The 25381-nt window shown below is 37.1% G+C and overlaps 1 protein-coding gene across 2 annotated transcripts in view; it reads right to left on the reverse strand.

Moving 5' to 3' along the window:
* LOC139977424 (uncharacterized) overlaps nt 1-25381 on the reverse strand; it is a 118736-nt gene that overhangs the window by 12329 nt on the left and 81026 nt on the right. For both annotated transcript variants that reach the window (XM_071986740.1, XM_071986741.1), the window contains exons 6-7: nt 23250-23513; nt 11209-11307 (exon numbers count right to left, since the gene is read on the reverse strand). In XM_071986740.1, the coding sequence (XP_071842841.1) occupies nt 11209-11307; nt 23250-23513 (363 nt within the window). The remainder of the gene's footprint in view (nt 1-11208; nt 11308-23249; nt 23514-25381) is intronic.

Below are 25381 nucleotides of genomic sequence, written 5' to 3' on the forward strand. Positions count from 1 at the left end.
ATATAGACTGTACACAAATCTAGCATGGTGTTATATTACGTATTGGTCAACGACGTTCGTAGTGTTTAAATATTCATTTTATGGACAAGGCTTATTGGGAACCCAACATAAAATATCTTGGAGAAAAACAAAGCTGAAAGTTGCACATTTTTCGACTTTTATGCCACCATGCTCTTACAAACACGGCCGTAATTAACTTCATTATTTTACTTATACGCAAATATCTTGGTCTACAAGCATATAGGGCCGGGGCAATGTCTACTTGAAATACACATCAAAATTGTTTCTAGCTCTATAAAGCAACGTAGGAGAACGGATTGAAACAAGACGGCAAATCTCTCTGGTAGATTCTTTCGAAAACTGGAAAATGCTGAAGGAGGTAGGTGATTGCAATCCCCCAGTCGAAGTAGCTTAGGCCTAGGTAAGTCAATTAACTTTCATTACCGATTCAACTACAGTAAGGCTGTTGATCATCATAGCTACAAGCACTGTGGGATAAGCCTGTAACGACTTTAGGCTTTACAAGTTACATTCAGGTCATCTTAGTTAGTGTCACTGTCCGGACACATGGTAAAAGTATCTGTACTAATACCGTGACTATAGCCAAAGTATAAGTAGCGATCTTTATTTTCTGTTGGTTTCTGCTTACTTTGAAGAAAAGATAATGCCTGGCCCACATGCTTTATAAAAGCATAAAGAAAGTGGATAATTTTCAAGTGTTTCCAAGGAATATTTACTACATCAGGAGTCCTCATTTTGAAGGAAAACGATGCAGGCACTGTACATGTGGTTAATATGCATTCCTAGCTATGAGCAAACATTTGGGTGCTAAGTTAGGGAACATAGACTAGTAGTCTGTAGGATACTAAGGACAGGCCTAACTAGTATTACTAACCTGACTTCTTTTTTATTTCCTTCTGATTGATGTATAATTGACTCATGGCCCACTGAAAATTCAGAAATTATGATTGCTATACTGTATAATTGACACATTGCCTGCTGAAAATGCATGAAGTATGACCAAACTCAATGCAGCACTACTACTCACCCTTAGATATAAAGCACCTACTGTACAAAACTAATGGAAAGTAGATGGCGTTTTCTTGCCTTCTCCTACTCCCCAGGCGACTAACACTCTAAAATCAGAAAAAAGAAGTCCCAACAAAACAATGTTCCCAAAAATAGAAATTTTGGCGGTTAACTCCCGGCATATTATTCTGCCTATAAGGGTCCCTTTTGAAATAATAAGTAAGCAACAAGTAAGTTTTTAGCAGAATTTTTGCAAAAGCAAACTTAGAAAGTGTTCATAATGATGAAGAATAATTATCTGATTGCAAAAAATGGTTAAGCTAGTATATTACTATGGACATTATAGAATAATTTAACATACATGTGCATGAATTTAGGACAGTTGAAGATACTATAACCATGGAGCCATATTTTTTGCCCGTCATTTCGACTTCACCTTTTACAACATCTGCGTTGAGAGCATTGCCAGGAAGTCATCCTACATATGACAGTATTGAAAAGGCACACCACTTTCAACATTTATTATTTAACCCAAATCTAGGCCACTCACAAATTGGGGTATATAAATGTGGACGGAAAAAGTGATGTCCAAAAGACTGGTAGGATTTCGCAAACAACTTGCAAATTCATCGGTGAAATTTTCTAAAATATTTATGAGAGGGCACCTATAGCCACAATGATTGATCATGACATATTTGGAGTAACCCATTTTGGAGTTAAGAATAGCTCCAAGTTAAAATAACATAGTTTGAAAACGACAACATTTTCCGTCCACATTTTGGCAGCTCTGGGAGAATAGGATATATCTCAGGTAATTGTCTATGCTATGGTGGACTCTCTCCATGGGGATAATATTTGTAACTCTAGAATCTCTAATTCTTTTGTTACAATGCTCCTAATGCCTTGTATGCTAATTTGGGCACTTTAAACCCTATTAAACCCTTTAAACCCTATTATGATAAAGTACTGAAAGGACTGTTGAGTCATTCATATTGTAGAAATTAAATACCTAACTATTTCGTCTGCAAATGGTTGCTGTGCATCAGTTGTTTAGTTCAAAGGGCAGAGCTTATCCTTTGAATGTCTCTAATAACATGTGGTTTTATGCAGAGCATGCATAACCTTAATATACCTAACCCCCACCACACACACTGCATGGCATTCCTGAGGCAAATCACACTACTAACTGTGAAAATTCTGTGGATTGCCTAATATTGAACAAACAAGTGCACTGCACAACAACACCAGGTTGCACAAAAGATAATGCAGTAATATAGCTTAAAAGTTTTTTTACCAGCATAACAAAGGCACATTAACAGACAGAGCATGGGGGAAGTTTTTGAGGTTGTTAAGTTTCTGATAATTTTTGATGAAAATATTTATTTTTTATTCCAATCGATTAATTCAGCCACCTTGCAGAATACAGTCTCCATATAGGATCTTGCTAACTCAGTAAGTATTGACTCCAGGGAACCACAGATGCCCTATATTAGAAATACGGTCAACAATTCCAATGAACTGGTCCAGTAACAATACCTAGTATACTAGGTACGATAGTCTCCTGTTTTTAAATGCTTTTTTCTTTAAACAAAATTAATATCTGTCTATATATTTATGGAATTATGTAAAAGTAAAATAACAGACTGGAAAGGTCACAATGCAATGAAACTTCAATGGCAATGCCCCCAAATTAGGTTGCAAACGTATAGTCTAGTGGGGTAAAAAAAAACGGGGTACACCCCTCAGTTCGACAAGTTTTCAGTCCGAAAATAAAATACACGTTTTCAGTCCGAAAATGAAATACACGTTGTCAGTCCAAAAATGAAATACACGTTTTCAGTCCGAAAATAAAATACACGTTTTCAGTCCGAAAATGTATTCAGTTGGGGAATGAAAGCAGTTTTAATGCCATAATATCACCAATAAACCGCGACAGCCCGAACTGATAGTAAACAAATCGATTGAATCTTTCATATATACTCATAATTGACAAATAAGGAGTAAAGTTATGAAAATATATTGGAATTTTCGGTCCCCCTTGGACCTTCGTCAGCAATATTGGCAGTCGAATGAAAAGTAGAAAATGTAACACAATGGAAGTATGACGCTAGGTTTAAAGTGTAAATTGCATTGATGGAATTAGAACCAAACAAACTATGACTATACAGGAAGCTGATTAAGGAGCGAAGAACGGATTACATATGTTTGTAGAACTGATAGTTGTTAAGGGGTCCCAAGTCTTTGTGGTGGCCGGTGATGTGAGACTAAATTCAAAAGATCCAATCGATTTTTTTACTATCAGTTTGGGCTGACACTGTTTATTAGTGATATTATGGCATTAAAACTGCTTTCATTCCCTAAATGAAAACGTGTATCTCATTTTCGGACTGAAAACGTGTATTTCATTTTCGGACTGAAAACGTGTATTTCATTTTCGGACTGAAAACGTGTATTTCATTTTCGGACTGAAAACGTGTATTTTATTTTCGGACTAAAAACGTGTCGGACTGAAAACTTGTTTTTTCGGACTGAGAACGTGTATTTTATTTTCGGACTGAAAACGTGTCGGACTGAAAACGTGTACCCTAAAAAACAAGGGGTTATTTGGGGTGAAAAAAACAACCCCCTATAGGCCAGGAAGAGTGGAATTTAAACTTGTTGTGTGGTGTATATTATAACTACATGTCTGTAGTTGTTTGTAACATATTTTGTAGACCAATAACTACCCCCTCTGCTGCATGAGCACTGGTACTTTGAACCTGCAAACCCGGAAATCAACAATGTTGAACTTCGCACCACTCCTCCGAAACTTTTTATTTCATTAAACCTATATGCCAAGTTCCTAAATACATTTTTTTCACATTGGAAGATGTTTCTACAAGATGTAATAATGCAAATAACCTTAAGTGTTTGAATGGGGTAATAAAAAACTAGTTTTTATTTACCACACAGTTGTTTTCATTTATCCCAAATATCTGTCATCTAGCTACTGAAACAAGTGTTCAAGACACAGAATATCATTGTTGTAATTATTTTTTATTGATGTTTACCATTAAAATGTGGAGGGTCAGGCTAGACCCTAAAAGGCTCAATACATCATTAGCTCAGCATTTAGACTGGAGTAGCCTAAATTCTAGGAGTGTATAGGCCTAAGATAATTCTTAATAAGGCTGGTATATATTAGGAGGGTCTCCAGGACTGGAGTAGGGAGGCGGGAAGGGGGTGGAATTGATGATGGAAAACCTATAATCGTCATAAAATGTTGCCTTTTGGGGATGTCAGTGTCTGCCCTACTGAATTAAAACAATATACTAGAGCACCAATGGTGCAGAAGCTCATACCTTTTCGAGCTGAAAAATGTAGGGCCCACAAACCAATTTTGGGCCCGTGAGGGATAACCCCCCCCCCCTCCGTTAGCAGAATCCTGGCCACACCACTGGCTATAATTCCTATTTTCCCCTTTAAATCCTATTTTACCCACTCTCTCAAACAATACCACTGGCCTACCCTATTAAACTTTCTCCCCTCTACCTTAGCAGACATAACAAGCACTCCCTACAAGACATAACTTCACAAGCTGCCTACATACCTCAGGCTCAAAGACTTTTAAGAATCGGCAAGTGCTGATTGGCTATAGGGCTCTCATGCTTACAGTTCAACAGTTAATAACAACTCCCAGTCTTGCTTTAATTCCACTAACAGCCTCTGCAGAGCTTAACCACAAATGTAAACAAACACTGCAGGGATTGGGAGACAAATTAAAGGAGCTTTGGCAAAAAGTGAAGGCTCAGATTTTTTTAAACAATGGGGATTAATTGTAATTAATTAACTTTTGACCAAAATTTTTTAGGCATCATCTTATTCATACACAATCCAACAATCATCAGTTCAACTTTGAATATGATCCATCAAAATCTTGAGGAGATTGAGATATTTAAAAATATTACAAAGAATGACCCCCCATGACCCCCTAAATGACCTTTGACCTCAATTTGTCGAACACCCCTCGTAACTCTCATCCCGAGGAACATTGTGACCAAGTTTCATTATAATTGGCCATACACTGTACGAACAGGAGCAATTTGAAAATATAGGGCCGCGGCCCGGGCCACAAAAGACCCCTAGTTGATCTTTGATCTCAAATTCATGAACACCCTGAAGGTAAAACTACCATAGCACTATCGTGACAAACCCTCAACATTGTACCATGGAATCTGTAGGAGAAGAAGCATTTTGCGTATTTCCACAAAATGGCCCATTACAGCCCACAGGTGACCTTTGACCCCAAATTTTGGACCATCTCTGATGGCCCTATACCCAATGGTCCTTGTGTCCAAGTTTCATGAAATTCCATCAAACACTGTGCGAGTGGGAGCGGTTTTACCAATTGTTGACAGATAGAGTGATAGAGTGATAGACGCCGCACTGTAACAATAGCTCACACCAGCATGCTGGTATGAGCTAATAATCCATTTGCAACCCACATGTATCATATATAACAGACCACTTTAAAATGTATGTACATCAGTAAGGCTATATACAAGTAACTGTAGCCATGGAATGATAAACAGCTTTGGCCTATGGGTAATTATGAAAATCTATGGGTAATTATATCTGGTCGGTTTACAGTACTTAGCATATATGGTTTACAGCATTTTACAGACATTCATATTGTCAGAATACAAGGTTTCCTGTTTCCATGTTTATAATTATAACACTCACCTTGAAGAGGATGACCTTGTTATCATTTAATATACAGTCTAACGTTCAGATATTCCAACCCCTAACAATTTTATGAGGGAGAGCTTTAAAATTCATGCAGTTTGTCATTTACAGATCAACGATCGAGCTATAGACATTACAAATACCATAGACCTACAAATATCTAATATCAATGTTTTGACAATTTTTATATTGAGCATATGTTTATACACACATCAGTTGTATACCAAACATGGAAGGAAACCTACCACAAAAAGGTTGATGTTTCAAAGTTGACACCATACCATTTAGAGTGAAATGGCAAGGAACCATGCTGCAGAAAAGCAGTCTTTACAACATACCTTGAACTACACTGAAAGACCAGGAAAATGGATTTTCATTCATACAATTTGACTTGTTCAATTTTCTAGAACTATATTCTATTATAACAAAGTTTTTTTTTTACCCCCACAAAGTTTTTTTTGCCCAAAAAATGGGTAAATATGGGGGTAAAAAAAAACAATGTTTTTTTCAAATTTTGTATTTAAATTCTTTGCAAAAAACAAAATTTCTGCCAGTTATGTCAGAAGACGTTCCTACTTGCCAGTTGAAAAGAATAAAAAATGATGAAAATCATAAATGTATCTCTTGCTATATCAAACTTTAGGTAGACTGTTTTCTTTACCCCACCTGACTATATGTCAAAATCTTGTTAGTAGTTAATAATTTTCTGCAACCTTCAAAAATTCTTTTCCTTTTCTTATAGCTTCATATTAATTCACAATCCTCGATAAAAGAAGAACAATTTGAATGATCAGAGCCTGCATCTGGACTGATTTTAATGCTCAAATTTAGAGACAATATTGATAACCTTTAAACAATGCAAACACTGTGCCTATTCCAACATTAATCCAAGATTTTAGTTGGAATACTTTCACAAATACAGTCAGAGATAGCAGAAAGTCAGTGCCCACAACATCTCGAAAAGGGCAGTTCATATGAAATGCCACATTAACCTGGTCAAAATTAATCTTGTTAAAAAAAAAATCAGAATTCTTTGAATGTTATTTCTAAATATATTTGAAACAAACATGGGAGTCAAATTTCCTAACAGCAATGTCAAATAATGGATAATGTTTATGCATACTGGTAACTTGAAAGATTTCCAATGCAATGTGTATAGAGGATAGAAGTATACATGCTACTGTTCTTATAAAAAACTTGTAGATTAATTAATACTTTAGGCCAATGGATTTGTCATTCCTTGCTGCAGTTTGTACGGTAAGAGAAATTTCAAGTAACCTTCCAGACAAAGATTTTCATTATCGAGACTTCAAGACCCTGGTTCTAAGGGATCAGGCAGGTTCATGCAAAACAGTATATGCAGTAGTACTTAAGTGAGTTCATCAATGCATTACTCTTGCTATTATTAGATTGACAAAATTTTCAAAATTTGACCTTTCGCTGCTTTTCAGGGGCGACCAGGCCCACCCCTGCTTTTCGACCACCCTGCCGTTCCAATCCATTTTACCCCCAGCCCCCTCCTCCATCTGCCCTTCTACTTCCCAACTCGCCAACTCTGTAGTAGCTAGGGCTGTGAGTTTTCGTTTAAAGACCTAAACGTTTAAACGGCCGATTTTTTGTTTTTATACGTTTAAACGTTCGCAAATATCGCGAGAAAACACTGAGCATAAAGGCGTGGGGTCCAGGGGACCGCCCTAGGGCCCTGGTGGGGCGAAGACCCCGGAAAAGGAAAAGGAATTTTTTGCGTGTCTGGCGATAAAAAAATTCGCAGTTGAGGATGCAAAATACTGACAACTTTTTTAATTTAAATTGTCACGAAGCTGATGAAATATTTTAAATGACAAGTTACAGTAGCTGTATTATGTTATAAATAGAAAAGAGATTTAAAGCAGCATTTTGCGTCCTCGACTTTGGTATTTCTCAACCTCACTGACTCCACTATGCCATAACGACATACATAACTAGCTTATCTATTTATATTTTACTTCAAATGGTGGCATAAAAGTCGAAAAAATTGCAACTTTCAACTGTGTTGTTCTCCAAGATATTTTCCGTTGGGAACCCAATAAACCTCGCCCATAATATGAATATTTAAACACTACGAACGTCATTGACAGATACGTAATATAACAACACGCTTGATTTGTGTACAGTCTATATGGCAGTTGTACCAGGGAGTTGTACCAACGCAAAGTCTTGAATCTATTTTTAGCAACGGCTCATAACTAAACCTGCATCTCTGATTGGTTGAATTCAAACTAGTGGGTTTGGGAACTGAATGCGATTTAATTTTGTATGTGGAATACTCGCTAATTAACGTTTGTGGCAGGGAAAAACTTGGCTAATATCTTAATTTGCTGTTTTGTGATTTGATGTATGTAAAAAACTCGATGGACATGTCAAAAAAGTAGAAAACGGCGACCAAACGTAAAATGCTCATGAATAAACATACTATTCACTGATTGGTGGAATTCAAACTAGTGGATTTGGAGATATGAAAACTTTGTCGGGGACACTTTTACTCATTATCGATATAAATCGTTAATTACTCGCTAATTAACGCTCTTGGCAGGATGAAACTTGGATGGTATCTTAGTTTGCTGTTTTATAATTGATACATGTAAAAAAATCGATGCACATGTTAAAAAGGTGGAAAAAAGCGACCCAATGCAAAATGCTGCTTTAATCTGTTTTACAATCTTTAAAAAGTTTAACTTACAGAACCTCCGATATTATGAAACAAAAAACGTTCGGCAAAGGCCCGTTTCTAGAATGCCTAACAATGAATAGCGCGCACTAAACGTACATCAGTTTACCAACTGCAGTACGGTTTAACTTAACTTAAATACTACGGTAGGATACTGTAAATGTGCTCAGAATTTTCCCAGGTACCTTGCCAAACAACTGCGCGCTCATCTGTCTAACACCTGTTTGTTAACATTTTTGGCACGTTTCCAAGAAACGTTTCATGGAGTATTCCCCATGATACACGAGGCACAGTTCATACACGCAGCACACGATATCAAGCTATGGTCATCTTTATGAAGTAAACCTTGTAATAAAATGTTTTAGGCCACACGGCATGATTAACTAATGCTTAACATTATTTCCATGTTCTTGTAGAAAACGTCAAGTTCGCAAAATACGATTGGTTGTGTTTTTGTAGTTACGTGAGATCCGTTACAGACGAGGTGGTTAGGCTATTTGCTATACACTTAACTATGGTAGGACATTATTTTTCCGTATATTTGGAAATTCTAGAAAATACTTCCCCCCCCCCATAACACCAGATCTGGTATTACAGTTTATTCATAAATGGGTGTACTAGAGCCTTGTATACATGACATTAGTTGCATTTAGCACGATTTGCCAGTTTCGCGTGAATTTTTCGAAAGTGTTTTACTGAATCTTTCGTAAAATTTGAAAGGTGTACCAACTTAGTTTTCGTACACAATTGGTAATTTCTCTACTGATTTTCAGAGCTTTTTTTTACGATCTCCAATCGATACATTTCCTTTGATCATGTATTTGAACAACTATTACCAAGTCGAGTATTCCACCCGGTATTATCTGTTCGGAGAGTTCAACGTGATGGACAGGGATTGTAATCATTTCGATCGAGCATGCATTGACTGGATTATCTGCGCCGCCGCTGTCGGCTCGATATAAAGTACACTTGTGCCGCCAATCAGGAAGTTTTCACAAAAGGATAACAGCGTTCAAGTTTAAGCCATTCATATCGCCGGATACATCGGGGGGGGGGACAAAAGTAGGATTACGTTCGCGGTTTATGATTCGACTGATCGTAAGTTGTGTTGTTATTTCTCGTAGTAGACAAAATAAACACGGGAATTGATACGCGATTTTTGCCAATAATTTAATTTTCAGTTGATATCATAGTTTCGTTTAAACGTTCATAAGGTTTTATTAAACGTTTAAACGATGTTTCGTTCGTTTACACGTTTAAACGTGTAAACGGCACAGCACTAGTAGTAGCTCCATGCTTTGACCTTGCAGCGATTCCAACAACCAAATCTTCAAAAATACCAGTACCTACAGTGTGAATATATCATCTCTCGCTAAATTCCAGTTCACTGTACTACTGCATGTACATGCCTGTTCGAGCTTCATTTTCAACTACACATGCGCAAATCCTTAAAATCTGATCCAACATTTATCCTGGGCTCTTTGCAAGCAATCATCTATACGAAAATTACAGTAGGTCTATGTGAATAGCTTTTTACGCAACGTAGATTAAAACAAAAATCAGTTCAATGTTCCAAAGTACAGTAGTTTACACACGAATGCTGGGCCAAAATAACATTTACTGAAGCACATTGTCATATGACTGCAAGAAATGTTTGCAACAGAAACTACTGATGGTAAGAATGCACATTTTACATTAATTAGCAACTCTTAATGCTGAGAGAAGAAACATACTGTGAGCTGAAATATCCTGTTCAGGATCAGAGATGTTAGCTTCCCACACAATTCATAGATTTTCTCCACTCATTAACATTTTGTTATCAAAACAATGATTCAAATATTACGTGATAGTCTCAGAAACAATGCAAGTGCATCTTTGTTGTCAAAATGTTTACGTACTGTATGTGAAAAGGCCTAACGTTATGATATTGGAGTGCACACACATGATAGCCTTTACCGCAAACTTCACTATCTCTACACAGGGGAAAGTCAGTTGCAAGTAATGTTCATTGAGCACTACAGTTGCAAGTAATGTTCATTGAGCACTACAGGTGCAAGAATATTCAAAGACAATGGATGGGGACTATTAACCAATCAAATCACAGGAATTTTGGAAAAGCATCATTGTCTATTTTTAGCATGAAAATTTCTGTAATGGGGTGTTGTTAACCCTGTACCTTGCAGTTGATTGTTATGATATATTTATTTTCAAACAAATTCAATGATCTGTAGGAATAGGAGAACTTTTGATTCTTTTCAGAAGAAGTGTTTTTTATTAAAGAAATAATGAAAGATGTTCATTCAAAAATGTGTTTTGTTATGTTTTCCGTTGACCTAGTTGTGAGTGTGTATACTTGGGGTCTGTTTCTCAATAAAAAGTTTGCATCCCTGGCCAAACATTGCGTCCTGGACACAGAATCCTGAGTTCGTAACAATGCTGTACATGTCTTAAGGGTATATTGAATTTGTTTATATGATACTGTTTATATTATCCAAGACTTTTCTCCATGCATTTAGCGTCCAACACATTGCTTACATTCTGTAAATTATGTATATGGGGCATGTTTACCAAGAAAGGCACAAATAAATGGAAAAAAAGGAAAACTAAAATATATGAACAAAATTCAATTGAACGTTACACAAATTCAAACTTGTACTTTGAGCATTCCACTGATTCCTGTGTACATACATGAAAAGTTTCATTCCTTTAAATATATTTTCAAATGTAAATGTGAAAGACAAACTTACCACGCTTGCACGTCATCATTGCTATTACAAGGAAAACAACAACTACAATCACCGCAACAATAGTGCCAACAATGGCCCCTGTTGTTAAACCACCAGATTCTGCAATAAACAAGAAAAGAAAAGATGTTTACTGCTAAAGACAATTTCTTTTTGCTTCATTGTATACTGTAGTTCTAGAGTTACTTGAGTTTACAATCATATCCAGGCATATAGTGATATAACTTGCCATGGATCATATGAAGTTAAATACTTACTGTAAGGTAATAAACTTGTATGCCAGTCTGAGCTTAAAGCTTAGGAGATTGATTTTTCCTTCCATTAACTCCAGTTTTCCTCCCAAACTGCAATAACAACTAAGTACATATTGCTCCATGGGAACATTCCAATGGCACAATTTAATAATAAGTACAGTATGTCAAGTATGATGTATAAAAATATGGCAAATTAATCCCTGGGCTTGTGAAAAGATGCTGATGAAGACATAATATCAGTAGAATGGAAAGCTGAGTCATGAAAACTTTCCCATTCCACCTTCCCAACAAGGAATGGAAATTTGTGTGAAGGAACTGATTGTATACTCATTTAATTTGTGCAATGACATTTTCAGAACTGTGTATGATCTTCAAAATTATAGATACTTAATCTTGTAACTCATATTTTTGATTTCATAAAGGTAATGAACTTCAAACTGTTGTAGAATATGAATTTTTCATTGGAATCAAAATACAGTAAGTCTTACACAAAATGTTCTATATTCAAATGTTAATCCACAAACAAAGAAAATTATTTGCTTCACCGAGAATACAGGCAGCCATTGATTTACAAACAAGTGAATGAACACCACCTTAACAAACCAACAGAGAAAACAATACTTGGCTGAACATCAAACTAAGATGCCTGTACAAGAAATCAACTAAAATTATGAATAATAATACAGTGGATTTATATACCGCCAAATCTGAAACAAAAGTAGCTGCTCTACAAAACAAGCCAATTGCAGTAAGTAAAGAAATTAATCTTTTAGAGAACTCTTAAACCTATATGGACACAAATGGTTAAATTTAACCAGTAATTCACATGAATTCAAAATTATTAAAATCTTTACAAACCATTGAGTACTCAAGATTTACAAGAAAATGTGTATCCAAAATTAATGAACTACTTTAAGTTCTGTGATTGATCCTTGTCAGTAGTGCTCCAACAACAATTAAGTTTGTAAGATAATTATAAGTTAATTGTCACTATTTAGGTATCATATTCCGCATTACAGTAATTTTATACACCAAGATATGATTTCCTTAGATCTCCTTTCTCACAACTGCAGAATGGTGGGCAATTCTGCTAAATTTCAAAACAATATGATATGAAAACTAATTGCCCATATTATCTAAAAGGATTATGTTCATTTGACAGATAAAAGTTTAATCTTATTCCTGTTAACATCCTTTCCAAGATTTAAAGTATTTACAGATATTTTGCAGTGCATTCAAGACAAACAGACCTGTGTGATGTCACAGAAGTGCACTAACAAATGTTTTGTGTTTTTCTTCAATATCAAATGACCTTTTTTAACTACCTGTACAAGATTGGGATGCATATGAATATGACTCACAATATCACTATTGAACATGTTTAAGTTTCACATCACATATGTAAGTTCCAATCCAAGGAAAAAAGAAATAATAAAGCAGACCATACATTTCACTATCAGTGTATATGGAAATGGAAGCAACTTTCACCAGGACACTCAGAATGTGGTGTTCCTTGCATCAGTCAAAACTATCCAGCATTGTTGGTGAATTCCAGCGTGACTGATGGGACATTTGATAGAAAAGTTCAACAAAGAAAGTTATATTGTTGAGAAGTGGGAGAGGGCAGAAGGCTATAAATTGCAACATTCACTTGGGCAACCCCCAGTTGGTCCATCATTGAAGAACTGTTCACATACTGTAAGTGTGTTCCTTTTTGATAGGGAGCACTTAGAGTAGCCCTGTGACTGATGGGACATTTGAGGACCACCATTTTTAGGTACGTTTAGTTAACTTGTAAGCGCTATCTTAGAATGGAAAGAATGAGTTGGGTATATACCCCTCCTGGTAGCTACTTAATGTAGCTACTGTATATCAGAGCACCACCATTGAGAGACTATTGGCATTAACTATTTTACACAGTTGCGTTTCCCTTGTGACTGATGGGACAGAAGCTCTGTGACTGATGGGACGCTATCTCCTCCAAAATTATGGCAAATTTTGTTTTGCTCTAACTTCAGTTTGCATCCACATATGGTGCCAACTAGCATTAAACTTGGGTTATCTGGGCTCTAGCCAACCATAGTCATAACAGGTAGGGCCCACTTGAGTTGGCCCATGGGGGTATGGGTCCCCCATTGGTTTGCCATATGAGCATCCCATAGAAGCAACTGGCATATGTAGAACAGACACAGGCCCATGGGAAAATGCTGTTCCATTCCACACTTGCTGTTTCATATAGCCCCATATGACTGAGTCATGGGTGTGTGATTTGTTGGGGCCTCACTGGGAAAGCTGTTTGGGCCCATATTTGGTGAGGTATGTTGCCCATGTATGGGACTCATGTCATCCCACTTCTGTGTATCAAGTACTGACAACTGGAAAAATGAAACACAATCCATATGCATTTGAAACTTGCATTTTATTTATTAACAACAACAGAACGAGCTGAGCCTTGAAACATGCAAACATTGATAATGAACAGGATACTAATTATAACATTGATGAAGTCATTTAAGTCACATGAGCTTTTGACAATATGCTGAGCTTAACCCTGGGCAGCAAAAGTACCGAGATACTGTACTTTCAACTGTGGATTAGGGTCCAATCTGCCCATCATATAGTGAAAGTCTAATACAATTTTTTTTAGCCATGTTTCTCCATTTTCCCCAAAATACTAAAGTGATCAATATCCCATGAAGAAAGAGCCAAAACTAATAGGCAAAGGGGCATACATAGACTATAAAAAGGATCCACCTGGCCTTACCAATGATTGGATTGGACCTTACATTGACCATTGAAGTTACAGCCTAGTGGTTCTGTGGGTACTAATTCACTTGTGTGATGGGTACTCCTGTGGTGATACTGCCAACCAGGAGTGTGTTGTACAGTGCTTCAGGTTCTTTTTCCCCCTGATAGACCCACCAGTTCCTTCAACTCGGCCTCATTGTTCTGTGATCCAAGAACATTGCATTCCTCAAATTTTGGACAGAAGGGCCTGTATGCAGTGATCCAGCCCTCCTCACAAACCTCTGTGCATGTCACTGCTGTAGATGATAATAGTTGTTTTGTCATTTCTTTTTAGGAAATTAGGTATGAATGGAACGACACTATTCTTGTAGTACTACTACTTTTAGGCATTGCAAACTGTCCAATATAGGCTGTACTATCTGAACCTGTGACTGATGGGACAGTAAAATCTGAAAGAAGATCTGAAAAGTATACCAATCTTGATTCAGGATAACCGTCACAGGTCAATAAACACTTCATCATGTCACCATCATGTCAGTGACACAAGCTGCTTTCAATAACATGATCTAACAAATTAATTTGAAGAAATATACTGTACCTGTATTCTGATTTGCGTTTTCGTTCACGTTCTCGGCGCTCTTGTTTCTGTTGTGAAGACATCTCCCGCTTCTTCTTGTGGGCCCACTGTTTGCGGTATGCTGATTGTGTTTTTTTGTATGCATCATATTTCCCCTCTGCTTTCAAACGTTCCCTCCTGTTTCGCTGTCTTTCAGCACTGGATTTCCCCATTTTGCATTACACCACACATGCAGCCTAATTCTGTGACTGATGGGACAGAAGTTTCAGGTTGTCTAGCACATAACCCTAAACACAATTGAAATATCTCTGCTCATGCCAGATTAGGCCCTGAGTAGTACTAGATAGATATACCCCCAACAACAGCTGAAATCATTCTGTTGGCTTGTGACAAAAACAAATGTTAAAAAACTGTGACTGATGGGACATGTCCACACTCATTATTTCAAGAAATCACACAAAGACTTATATTCATATAGACACCTGTAACTTTGCAGAAGGTGAAAGGTCTCAAGGTGACTTCATACTCAGTACAAAGTTGGTCATTTCTGGAATCATGCCAACTATTAAAAGGGATATCTGAACTTTAGGACATTTTGCTAATTTTTCGTTCCCTGCAGCACTTGACGGTTAAATGCATGCTGCAGTAAGGAGAAACACGTTATAAGCCAGGTGAAACCTGTTTTGGGTAGTTTAACTGTCATGTATATCAAATATCTCCCTCAAGTGACTGCAACCTAAAGTTGATTTTTAGTGAAAAATGCATCAATTCCATGGAATTCACCTGTTACTAGAATTTTAAAACCTAAACTGTGTACCTGGCATTAGCAATAATAATAATGGGCATTTAGAAATATCCCCTACAATTTTTTAGTGACATGACTCCCATTGATTTCGGTTTCTTTGCAAAGAAGGCATTGCTTACAGTAGTACCATGTAATAAGTCAGATGCATAAACTGTGACTAAAGACACAGCAAAGAAATGTCAAATTCTGGACAATGTGCAATGTATGCATAATATGCAGTAGGATGCCCCACATAGCCTCTATAGGCAAATGGTAGGCATCTATGCACCCTGTGATGTAAGTTGCAAATCCATCCAAAAACAAGACCCATTCACATTTCAGAACGAGTAAGTTTCGTCCGCTTGCGTGATTAATATAATGCTCAGGTGTGAAAAGGTCATATCAGCTGTTTACATTCCCCCTGTGCTTTGCCATTGTCTTATGTTCTGTACTAGTATGTACTGTACTCCGTACACCACTGCACGGCAACGTACAATCATCGCACATAAACAGTATACTGTATTCAAACCATTCCGTACTGGCATTACCATAACATGTTAACCCAGATTTGAATTTCTTCCAAACCCTTCAAATTCATGAGCGAACGATCTTGCTAGTCACTGTTTTACTGCTGATGTCATATTTGAGGCTAATCCAACATCGAAGGCATTCAAAGATAGGTCTTAAGACCTAGTAAGGTCTATGCATATAGGCTATTGTAATTCCATTAGAGGCAAGGCCATATGGTTTGAGCCTTTTAGTAAACTGCCGTAGCAACCGATTTCTTCCGTTTTGAAATAAATATCAAATCACAGATGAGTTTGGCTTATAATGAATTCAAGTTTATTCGATAAGGTGGACTGTCATTCAGTTTTAGTCGAACAACCTTAACGGTGACTTTTCTGCAGTGTTGGTTGAATTGATGCAAAGAAAAATGAAATGGGTGCACTTATAGTGTCGCTAGGTAGTGTTGGTTAAGAAAGGCAATGGTCTAATACTTGAACAAATACAACATTGGTTTACCTCACTGATCTGGGCCCTATTTCATAAAGATTACTTATGAATCTTTTTTAATATTTCTTCGTAAGTCACTTGAGAAGTTTTAACGACAAATAGTTTGTATCTTACGAATGATTAATCTTCTTAAGTTACGAACGATTATTTAAGAATTTATTAAAAGTTTGTATCTTTTATAACTTTGAAAATGGCTAAATGTGACCTTTGACCTGTAGCGCCAACTTTGTCTGAAACTTTTTCTCTTAAACCAACCGTCTTGCTCACAAAAGAAAATAAGAAATGGTAAGTAAATGACTAAAGCTTTCCTTCTTTGCAGTTTTTTATCCAAAATAATGAAATACCCAATAAAACTGTTCACAGGTAGTTTTGTTCTTATTAAATACCATCAAAAAAGTGTTTTTTTAGAGCAGAAAGGTGTACTAAAACTGCTCGAGTGAAGCATCCATACGGTAACTGTGTGTAGGCTATGCCTACTGTAGTGTTACTGTTACTGTTAGACTACGCCTACTGTAGTGTTAGGGCTACGTATTATATGTAATAGAAGCTACGCATAGGGTCATTGTACTCACGGTAACAAATAGGCTAGGCCTAATGTTAGTTAGGCTTGGGCGTAAGTAATGATGCGCACCACTGACAAAATGAATACCGTAATCACGACTTGACAGTTGACATTTGTGATCTCTAAATGAGTCTTGAAGTGGAAATGTTCAAACCACCTCGACTTCACAACGAGAACAAAATAGAGGATATATGAATCATAATTACATATAGGCCATCTAGGCTAACTGTTGTTAGAGTTGACTAGGCTAGGCCAAATGAGGTAACCAATGTTGGACGATCACTTTAGTAGAAAAAAAGGAACAGGAGGGACACTCAAGTCCCTATCAAGGACCCCTGTAAGTTAAGCTAGGCTAATTCTTTTACTTTATATTATATTTTGTGCACCCAGATTTTTTGTCGGAGATCTTAGCCCCCTGTCGGAGACCTTAGCCCCCGTGTCTGAGACCTTGGCCCCTGTGTTGGGGAAATCTTGGCGCCACACCAGTTTTACCGATAACATAGATATATGAGGAAAAAAAATGTATGGAACTTAGAATGTTATCATCTTTTTTTCAGGAGCACAATGGTATAGGGACTTTCTGAAGAGATACCGGATTGTAGTGGAGAGAGTTGGGGAGACCCTGGGAAAAGAAAGAGCTATGATAACAGTGGAGCGACTAGAAAATGGTTCTGAGACCATAAGGCGTACATATCAGTTCCAAGGTGGTGGAAAACTGGAAAGCATTGAGAAAGTATTGGCCCCAAGAGAGACAAAGAACATAGATCTACCAGTTGAGCAACACGGACAAAAGGCAAATCACCGTCCTGGCCTGTATGAACGCTACAGGGTTTTTCTTGGAGCCTACGTTAATCTTCCCAAACAGCCGCTTCTGTTATGACCCCCTGTAGGGTGCTCCAGAGGAATGGTGAGTAGGACAATCCTCGAACGGCTGGATTAACACGGAAGTTTTTTACGAATGGTTCTACATTGGACACAACATTTTGAAAGATTTGGTAGTCCGACGTAATTTCTAGTCATTCCAGACGACCTTGAAAATCCTACACTGCGTTTATTTGAGTCATATATGGGACGAGAGGAATTACCCTTTAATATCTTTTAACGTGAATGCTAAATTGTAAAAGTCAACTTATGTTCATTACAATATAACAATTTTACAATTCACTTTAAAATTTCTATTCCAGTATCCAGTATTCCAGTATTAATTTGTAATGTTCTTGCCAAATAAAAATGAAGAAAATAAAAGATTTCCTTTAAAAAAAATCTGACAGAGCCGACAGGGGGGGGGGGCAAAGTTTATATATGTTAAAATATATTTATGTAGGGAAATCTATATATAGGGTGAAGCACACATAAACAATTTCGGAGCGATAATTGCATTTTTTTAGAGGGGTCCCCAACGATTTTTTTAATTGAAAAATCGTTGTGCAGAATTTCGTAAATTTAAGTATTTGCAAGTTTCAGTTAAAATTGACCAAAAATCGTCCATTTTTACCACGTTTCACTTTAATAAATTGTTCAGGGGGTTGGGGGGGTTGGCATTTGGCAAGAAAATAGTTTTTAAATTAATTTGCTTCAAAAGTTGCAATAGCACCAGATTATATCCCTATTATATCCTAGGACCCTTAATTATTCTCACAAAGTTGAGGGGAACACCCCTCCACTTAGATCACTCCCCCAGGGCGACGGTCTGAAGTTGGGCAACCTTTTGGGGTATTTTTTTTTTGTAGTTCAAGTTATAATTAGTTGCCTAAACAGCTATGATTCAGTTTGTGAAGGGAGGGTTATGGGCACAAATTTATCAACGAAACCACAAACGTACCGACCATAGGCGTACGAGGTGGGGGTGTCTGCCCCCCCACCCGCAAAATTCTGAAGACTTAAGATACAGGTAAAAAATCTGTGCAAATTAGGGCAAATGATAGCACCATTTTGCATATAATCCCTCATATATATAAACCAAAATTTTCAAAGGGGATGGGATCCATACCCCCTTAGACCCCTCCCCCAGGAAGACGGTCTGAAGTCTGGCAACAGTTCGACTTTCCGTCAAGAATCGTTCTTCCCCCTCCCCAACCTTGCGACTAGTAGTTCATCCCTTCCCCCTCCCTCCCAACCCAGTCATAAATGAACATTTCTATAGTTACCCCATTATAGTAGCTGTGATTGCCATCCCATCACCACCCCCACCAATATTATAGCCTATTCTATATTAAGTAGAGCATCTGTCGGTCTGTCCATTGATGTAGTGGGTTGGTTCTGTCCCTAAATACCCTTTCCCTTCGTAGAGCTCATTGGTTTTCTCTTTCAAGCAGCCCAAAAGCCATATACATAGCCATCACTGGCATCCACATTAAACACCTAAATAAGCAATGATGTGTTTGATTGAAATTTCCCGCCTAATTGACATGTGACACTTAAGAACACACTTTAGAATGATGCTGATCATTCTTAAAGTTAAGAACGATTTCAGGACAAAGATAAGAATGGATTCTTCTTAAGTTGCTTTATGAAATAGAAGATGAGAATGTTCTTAAAGTTAAGAACAATTACAGACTTAAGAAAGATTATTCTTCTAAAGTCCTAGATAAGAATGTTCTTAACTTTTATGGAATAGGGCCCTGTTCACTATGACATATCTGTGCCGTAGATCTACTCAGTGCACGTTCAAAACTACCTGTCATATTACAACTGGATAGAGCAGATATTACAACTTAACTGGAAATCTTGGGTCACCATAAGTCCGCAACAGTTCACATTACATTTATTAAGAACGCAAGAGGGATTAGAGAACCCCGGTAGGAGGATTATTTTAAGAAGGCACGCAGATTTGAAGTATGAGTACGCAGGCGTTCACACTAAGGAAATTAATTGCCATTGCGGACTTGAAGTAACGTTAGTTCGTAAGTGTAAACAAGGCCTACGAGACCATCTGGAGCAACAATCTTGAATTAAATGAGAGCTCACTCTATACACATCAGTTGTTTGTAATAGGTTGTTAAGAAAAGAGTGGCGAGTTCCCCTTTCAAGTTGCATGTAGTTTTGGGAAATCTCTTTTCAGACAGTTGGTACTGTGGTAAACTGTGGTAAACAACAGCCCATTAATAAGCAATAAAATACTTTGTATTTTGGTCCAGGAAAATACACACACAGCTTGTTAACGTCGGTGTATAGACACTAGTGTACAGTCAATACATACAGCTACAGTCAATACCCACAGCACAGTGTACAAACGATACAGCGATGGACATCTCAGGTCCAGCTAAAGATAACAATGTATCACGTTTCATTACTGTCTGCATTTTGTACCAACAAGCAGAAAACTTCTCTTTCAAGCAACGGAAAGTTAACTTTTTCAGAGCAGGGCACATGGTTTGGGGCGAGTCTTCAATGCCTTTAAGAAAACCACAACTTACAGAAGCTAAAAAGTGCCATCAACATTACAAAACTTTGCCCCATTAAGACAACATTTTTCAGTAAACTGTTTAGATAACAAGAGAACATTCTTATATTGGATTGCTCAGTTGCTTTCACGGAGCAATTGAACATTTTCCTACAAAATGTTTAATTGATAACTTACCATATCTCGTCAATTCAACATATTTCTGCAAGATATTAATTGTTCCCTTCATTCCAAGTGAGCACTTTTCTGTAAATGTTTAATTGGCAACTAATCATACCTCGTTAATTCAACATTTTTCTGCACAATGTTTTTTAATTAATTCTAATAAAAAACAACTTTCTGCAAAATGTTTAATTGACAACTAATCAGATCTCATTCAACATTTATCTGCAAAATGTTAAACTTATCAGCTTTGTCAACTTATGGGGCAAAGTTATTATGTTGATGGCACTTTTAAGCTTCTGTAACAACTTGTTCTGAAAAGAACCAAAATTTCTTCCAATCCTACCAATGATATTGAATTTGTTTGAAAACAAATAAATCACAACAATCAATGCAAGGTACAGGGTTAACAACATTTCCATGACCGATATTTTCATGCTAAATATAGTCAATGACATTGCATGTACAAATTTCCAGTGATTTGATTGGCTAATATTATTGTACCCATTGTCTGCAGACATATATGCATCTGAGGTGCTCAATGAACAAAGTTTGCAACTACTTGTAATGTTACTTTCCCCTCTGTAGAGGTCGCAAGTTTGTGGTGTAGGCTACTGTACATATCATATGTGTGTGCACTAAAATATCATAACTTTAGGCCCTGTCCTCACATACAGTAGGTACAGCATGTTTTGACAACGAGCGCTAATGTTAAGAACTTGATGGCCTTGAATTGTTTTTGAGACTATCATATAATATTTGAATCATTGTTTTGATCAGAAAATGTTATGAGTTGCAATTGAGACAATCTATGAATTTTGTGGGAAGCTATAAGTCTGCCCAATATATTGTGTAGAACATTGACATCTATAGTATAGGGAGTGATACCATCGCATCTTTACAACTACACTTGTAAAAGTAGGTCATACAATAAATGCAATTGGTGTTGGAAAAGGGACGCAAGCTTTAATAACGGGACTCAAACATTTTGGGAGACTTGCGTCCCTTGAACGCAAACTTTTTATCTCTAGTGACATTACTTCTAAACCCCATAAAACTGGCCCAAATTGTCACAAAAATATTGGGCCCCACAAGTTTGGGTCCGAAGAATGTGTCCTTAATGCATTTGAGGCGGAAATAAATCTGGGTCCACCTGCCCCACAAATGGGCCTGTGCATTTTGGGGCCCAGATGGCCTTCATGTACCAGTAACCAGTAACTGTATACCAAGTGTGGATTCAATCCGACTTAAAGTTGCAGAGTTATTGCAATGTAAACAAAAAGGGCCCAAATGGTCCCAAACATCTTGGGCCCACAAATTCGGCCCAACGAATGTGTCCCAAAATGCATTTGAGGTAGAAACTAGAGTAGCAAAGCTACAGCGGTTCGACCCATGGATCTGTGAAAGGAAAACCAATTCAGTAGAGGGCTGCCATGAGTCTAGATAGTAAGTGTTGTATACATTGGGGTCACCAGGGGACAAATTGTGAAGACCTTGTACTGTGATCACGATATCTCAATATTGGAAGCTTGGGCCGACTTCACATTTAGTGTGTAGAGGTAATGTATGCACTGTTAATGACCTAAACTACTGTATACATGTATCTCAATGCCGATGTGGTAGGCACTGGTTGAACAACACATGGGAATCAGGTTTCACTGACTAGCAAATTCTGCCCTGAAGTAATTCTAGCAAATTAATCATGGTCACAAAGCTAGCTTCTAGACCACTTCCCAGCTTAAACTGTGATGGCATCAAATATAAATTAAGGGTAATGCATGATACACCTTCACATACACACGTATATGTACTGTATGTATCAGGATCTGCCTTTATAATTAATAATATTTAATTTTTTCTCTTTTTTTTTATATTTGCTTTTAAGATATCTAGTGCTTTATACCAGCAATTAGGTCTCAAAGCGCTTTACAGACGTCATAATTACCCCTGGTCAATGATAACCGATCCCAGAGGCAAACCCTCCAGTCGGCAGCAGTTATATACTGCCCCCAATGACAAGTTACCTCACAGGTACCCATTTAACCCCTGGGTGGAGAGAGGCAAGTGAGGTAAACCATCTTGCCCAAGGACAACGTACAGGTAATGAACTAGGCAGGAGTCGAACCAGCAATCCTTGGATCACCAGTCTGACGCCTCAGCCAATATTGGCCACCACGCTCTCATTTCTGATATGCAATGGCTTATGACTTTTGGCTTTGCCACCATTGATGAGCTTCCTCCTTCCCTGATATTAAATGCACACAGATTGGTAAGCAATTGAAATTTGTTAATTTATCAATTAATTCCAATTTGAAGCTCCACCCAAATTTCTGGTAAAATACCTTGTTCTTGCCCATGCAAAACTGAACAAAAGTCTACATCTACTGCAGTCACTGTGCATTATAGCAACACTTCAAAATTGCCCTGCACATTAAAGAGAACCATAGCATTAGTGGTTTAATAACAAAATTTAACCCCATTACCAAATTGATAATTTTAAGGGCACCTGGGTAATTGTAGGATATCTTGTAAAGACTCACCTACAGGCATGCGACAATCATGATCCTTTGCATCTGCCTGAACACCAGGACCAATGTCATTGGTAGCACTACAAGAGAATTCAGATGAGGTTTCATAGGCAACAAGTACAGTCAACGTGTTGCTAGTTCCATCATTTCTATTATTACTTCCGTTGAAGAATGAATATTGAGTTATACCATCAGGTACAGCATCACATTCGCAAGTTAATGTGACTTCTCTACAGTCTTCCCAGTCCAGTATACTCATGTTACACACAGGTGCATCTTCAAAGGGAAAAAGATCAGAAGTTTTACATTACAATTGAATTAAGTACAAGGGTTAGCACCATGTGCCTGTGAACATTAGACCTCATTAGTAACATATATATAACTAACATATAATTATAATACATCTAACATCACAACTAGATTACAGAAATACAACATACTTTCTTGCCTATGTCCCCCTAAGTTAATTTTTTTTAATAAGGCAGGATTTATTTCTCCTCTGTTTTATCATAATTCGCACATGTAATTTATGTGACTTCACTGTAACTTTTCCAGTGGGTCGAATAGTTCTAGCATAGTTCTAGCAGAAAATATCCCAGGTTATTTTGTAATCATGTTTTATTTCAAAATAAAACTAGAAATATGGTCACATCGAATGTCCATTAAAAATACACATTTGCAAGTTAATTTCACTTCCCTGTAGTCATATTTACTTCAATGCTCAAGTTACACACAAGTGCATCAACAGAAACCAGCAAGCTATTAACAGTAGTGAATTCTTGCCAAGTTTTACACAATTTAGAAGATTCCATGTAACACTGCCACAAGAATCTGCACAACTAACTATGAATTCCATGCAAGCTTTCCTCTTGGCATTAGATATTTTCAGATGTCTGACCTCTGGTGATCTCAAATGTGTCAACTTTACAAGGTTTTACAGACTTTGACATTAATTACTGACCATTACCCTCTATAGAAAACAAAGGGCTATTGGACTCTGTAGGATGGAGAGATGAACTCGGCAAGTACAGAGTTAACAAAATATGTAATTCCAAAGTTATCAAAGGAAACAATCTTTTGAACTTTACACTAGCTGGTTACTTCAAAGGATGTTTGACCTCTACAGAGAAAACTAGGGTTCCAGTACTCAGTGACAGGACCTACATTGCCAGTAAGAGGTTGATCTCTTTGCTTTGAAGTCAAGATGTTAACTTACACAGCTCCACATAATGTACAGTAAATTATATCCTTCAAAGAATTGTCAGTGCAATAAATTATAAATTCAAACTTAAATACAAATATATAAGTTTCAAATGCACTTTTCACCCAGAATTTTATGAAATATCTTTCATCTGAGATTCACAAAATTCAGGGTGACAACCATGTTTTGTGAATGACAACATTGCAGTAGTCATGCAGAGACTTTGAAAATGTCAACATTTAAATAAGACATTAAATTCCTATGAGGTGCTGTACAGCAAGGGGTAAGGATAGCCCTTTGAGCTGGTAAGAAGGAGCCTTTGGGCTAGATGGAAAACAGACTAGATTAAGTCTCTAGAGTTTAGTAATCCCCAACAAAACTCTACAGTATGACAGACTCGCTCATCATGAAGGGAATTTATTTTAATTCCCCTTTTAGCTTGAAATGTGTCAGTAACCCCAACGCTTTATAAGGCAAAGACTTGGAAGAAATAAGAACTGTGAACAGTAAACGTTTAAGACAAGAGAGGGATATTCATGTGAGACTTCCCTACAGATTTTATACAGCAGTATGACACACATCAACTGTGCTAAACTTATCTGGTAGTTTGTACTGTGTGAAGAATAAGCTGGTTTCATCTGGATTGGAATGATAGGGTTCAATATGTCGCCATATACATGTATCAAAATAAATCTGGTCAAAGCTATAAATTGCTTTCAATAATATTTCAATAATATAGTCAGTAAATAATACATGTCATTGCAGGGATGGAATAATGGGCAACGGACATGTTAAGTTCCTTTTAAGATTGTCTCATCAAATAATGATCAAGTTACAAGACCTATTAACTTTTTATCATGATTCAATCGTTCTTCTATGTGTGAAAATATATTTCAAAACATGAAAGAAAGATGTTTTTTTAGGCTAACAAAGGTACCCCTTG

Source organism: Apostichopus japonicus, chromosome 12 (genome assembly GCF_037975245.1).
Source record: "Apostichopus japonicus isolate 1M-3 chromosome 12, ASM3797524v1, whole genome shotgun sequence".
Taxonomy (NCBI): domain Eukaryota; kingdom Metazoa; phylum Echinodermata; class Holothuroidea; order Aspidochirotida; family Stichopodidae; genus Apostichopus; species Apostichopus japonicus.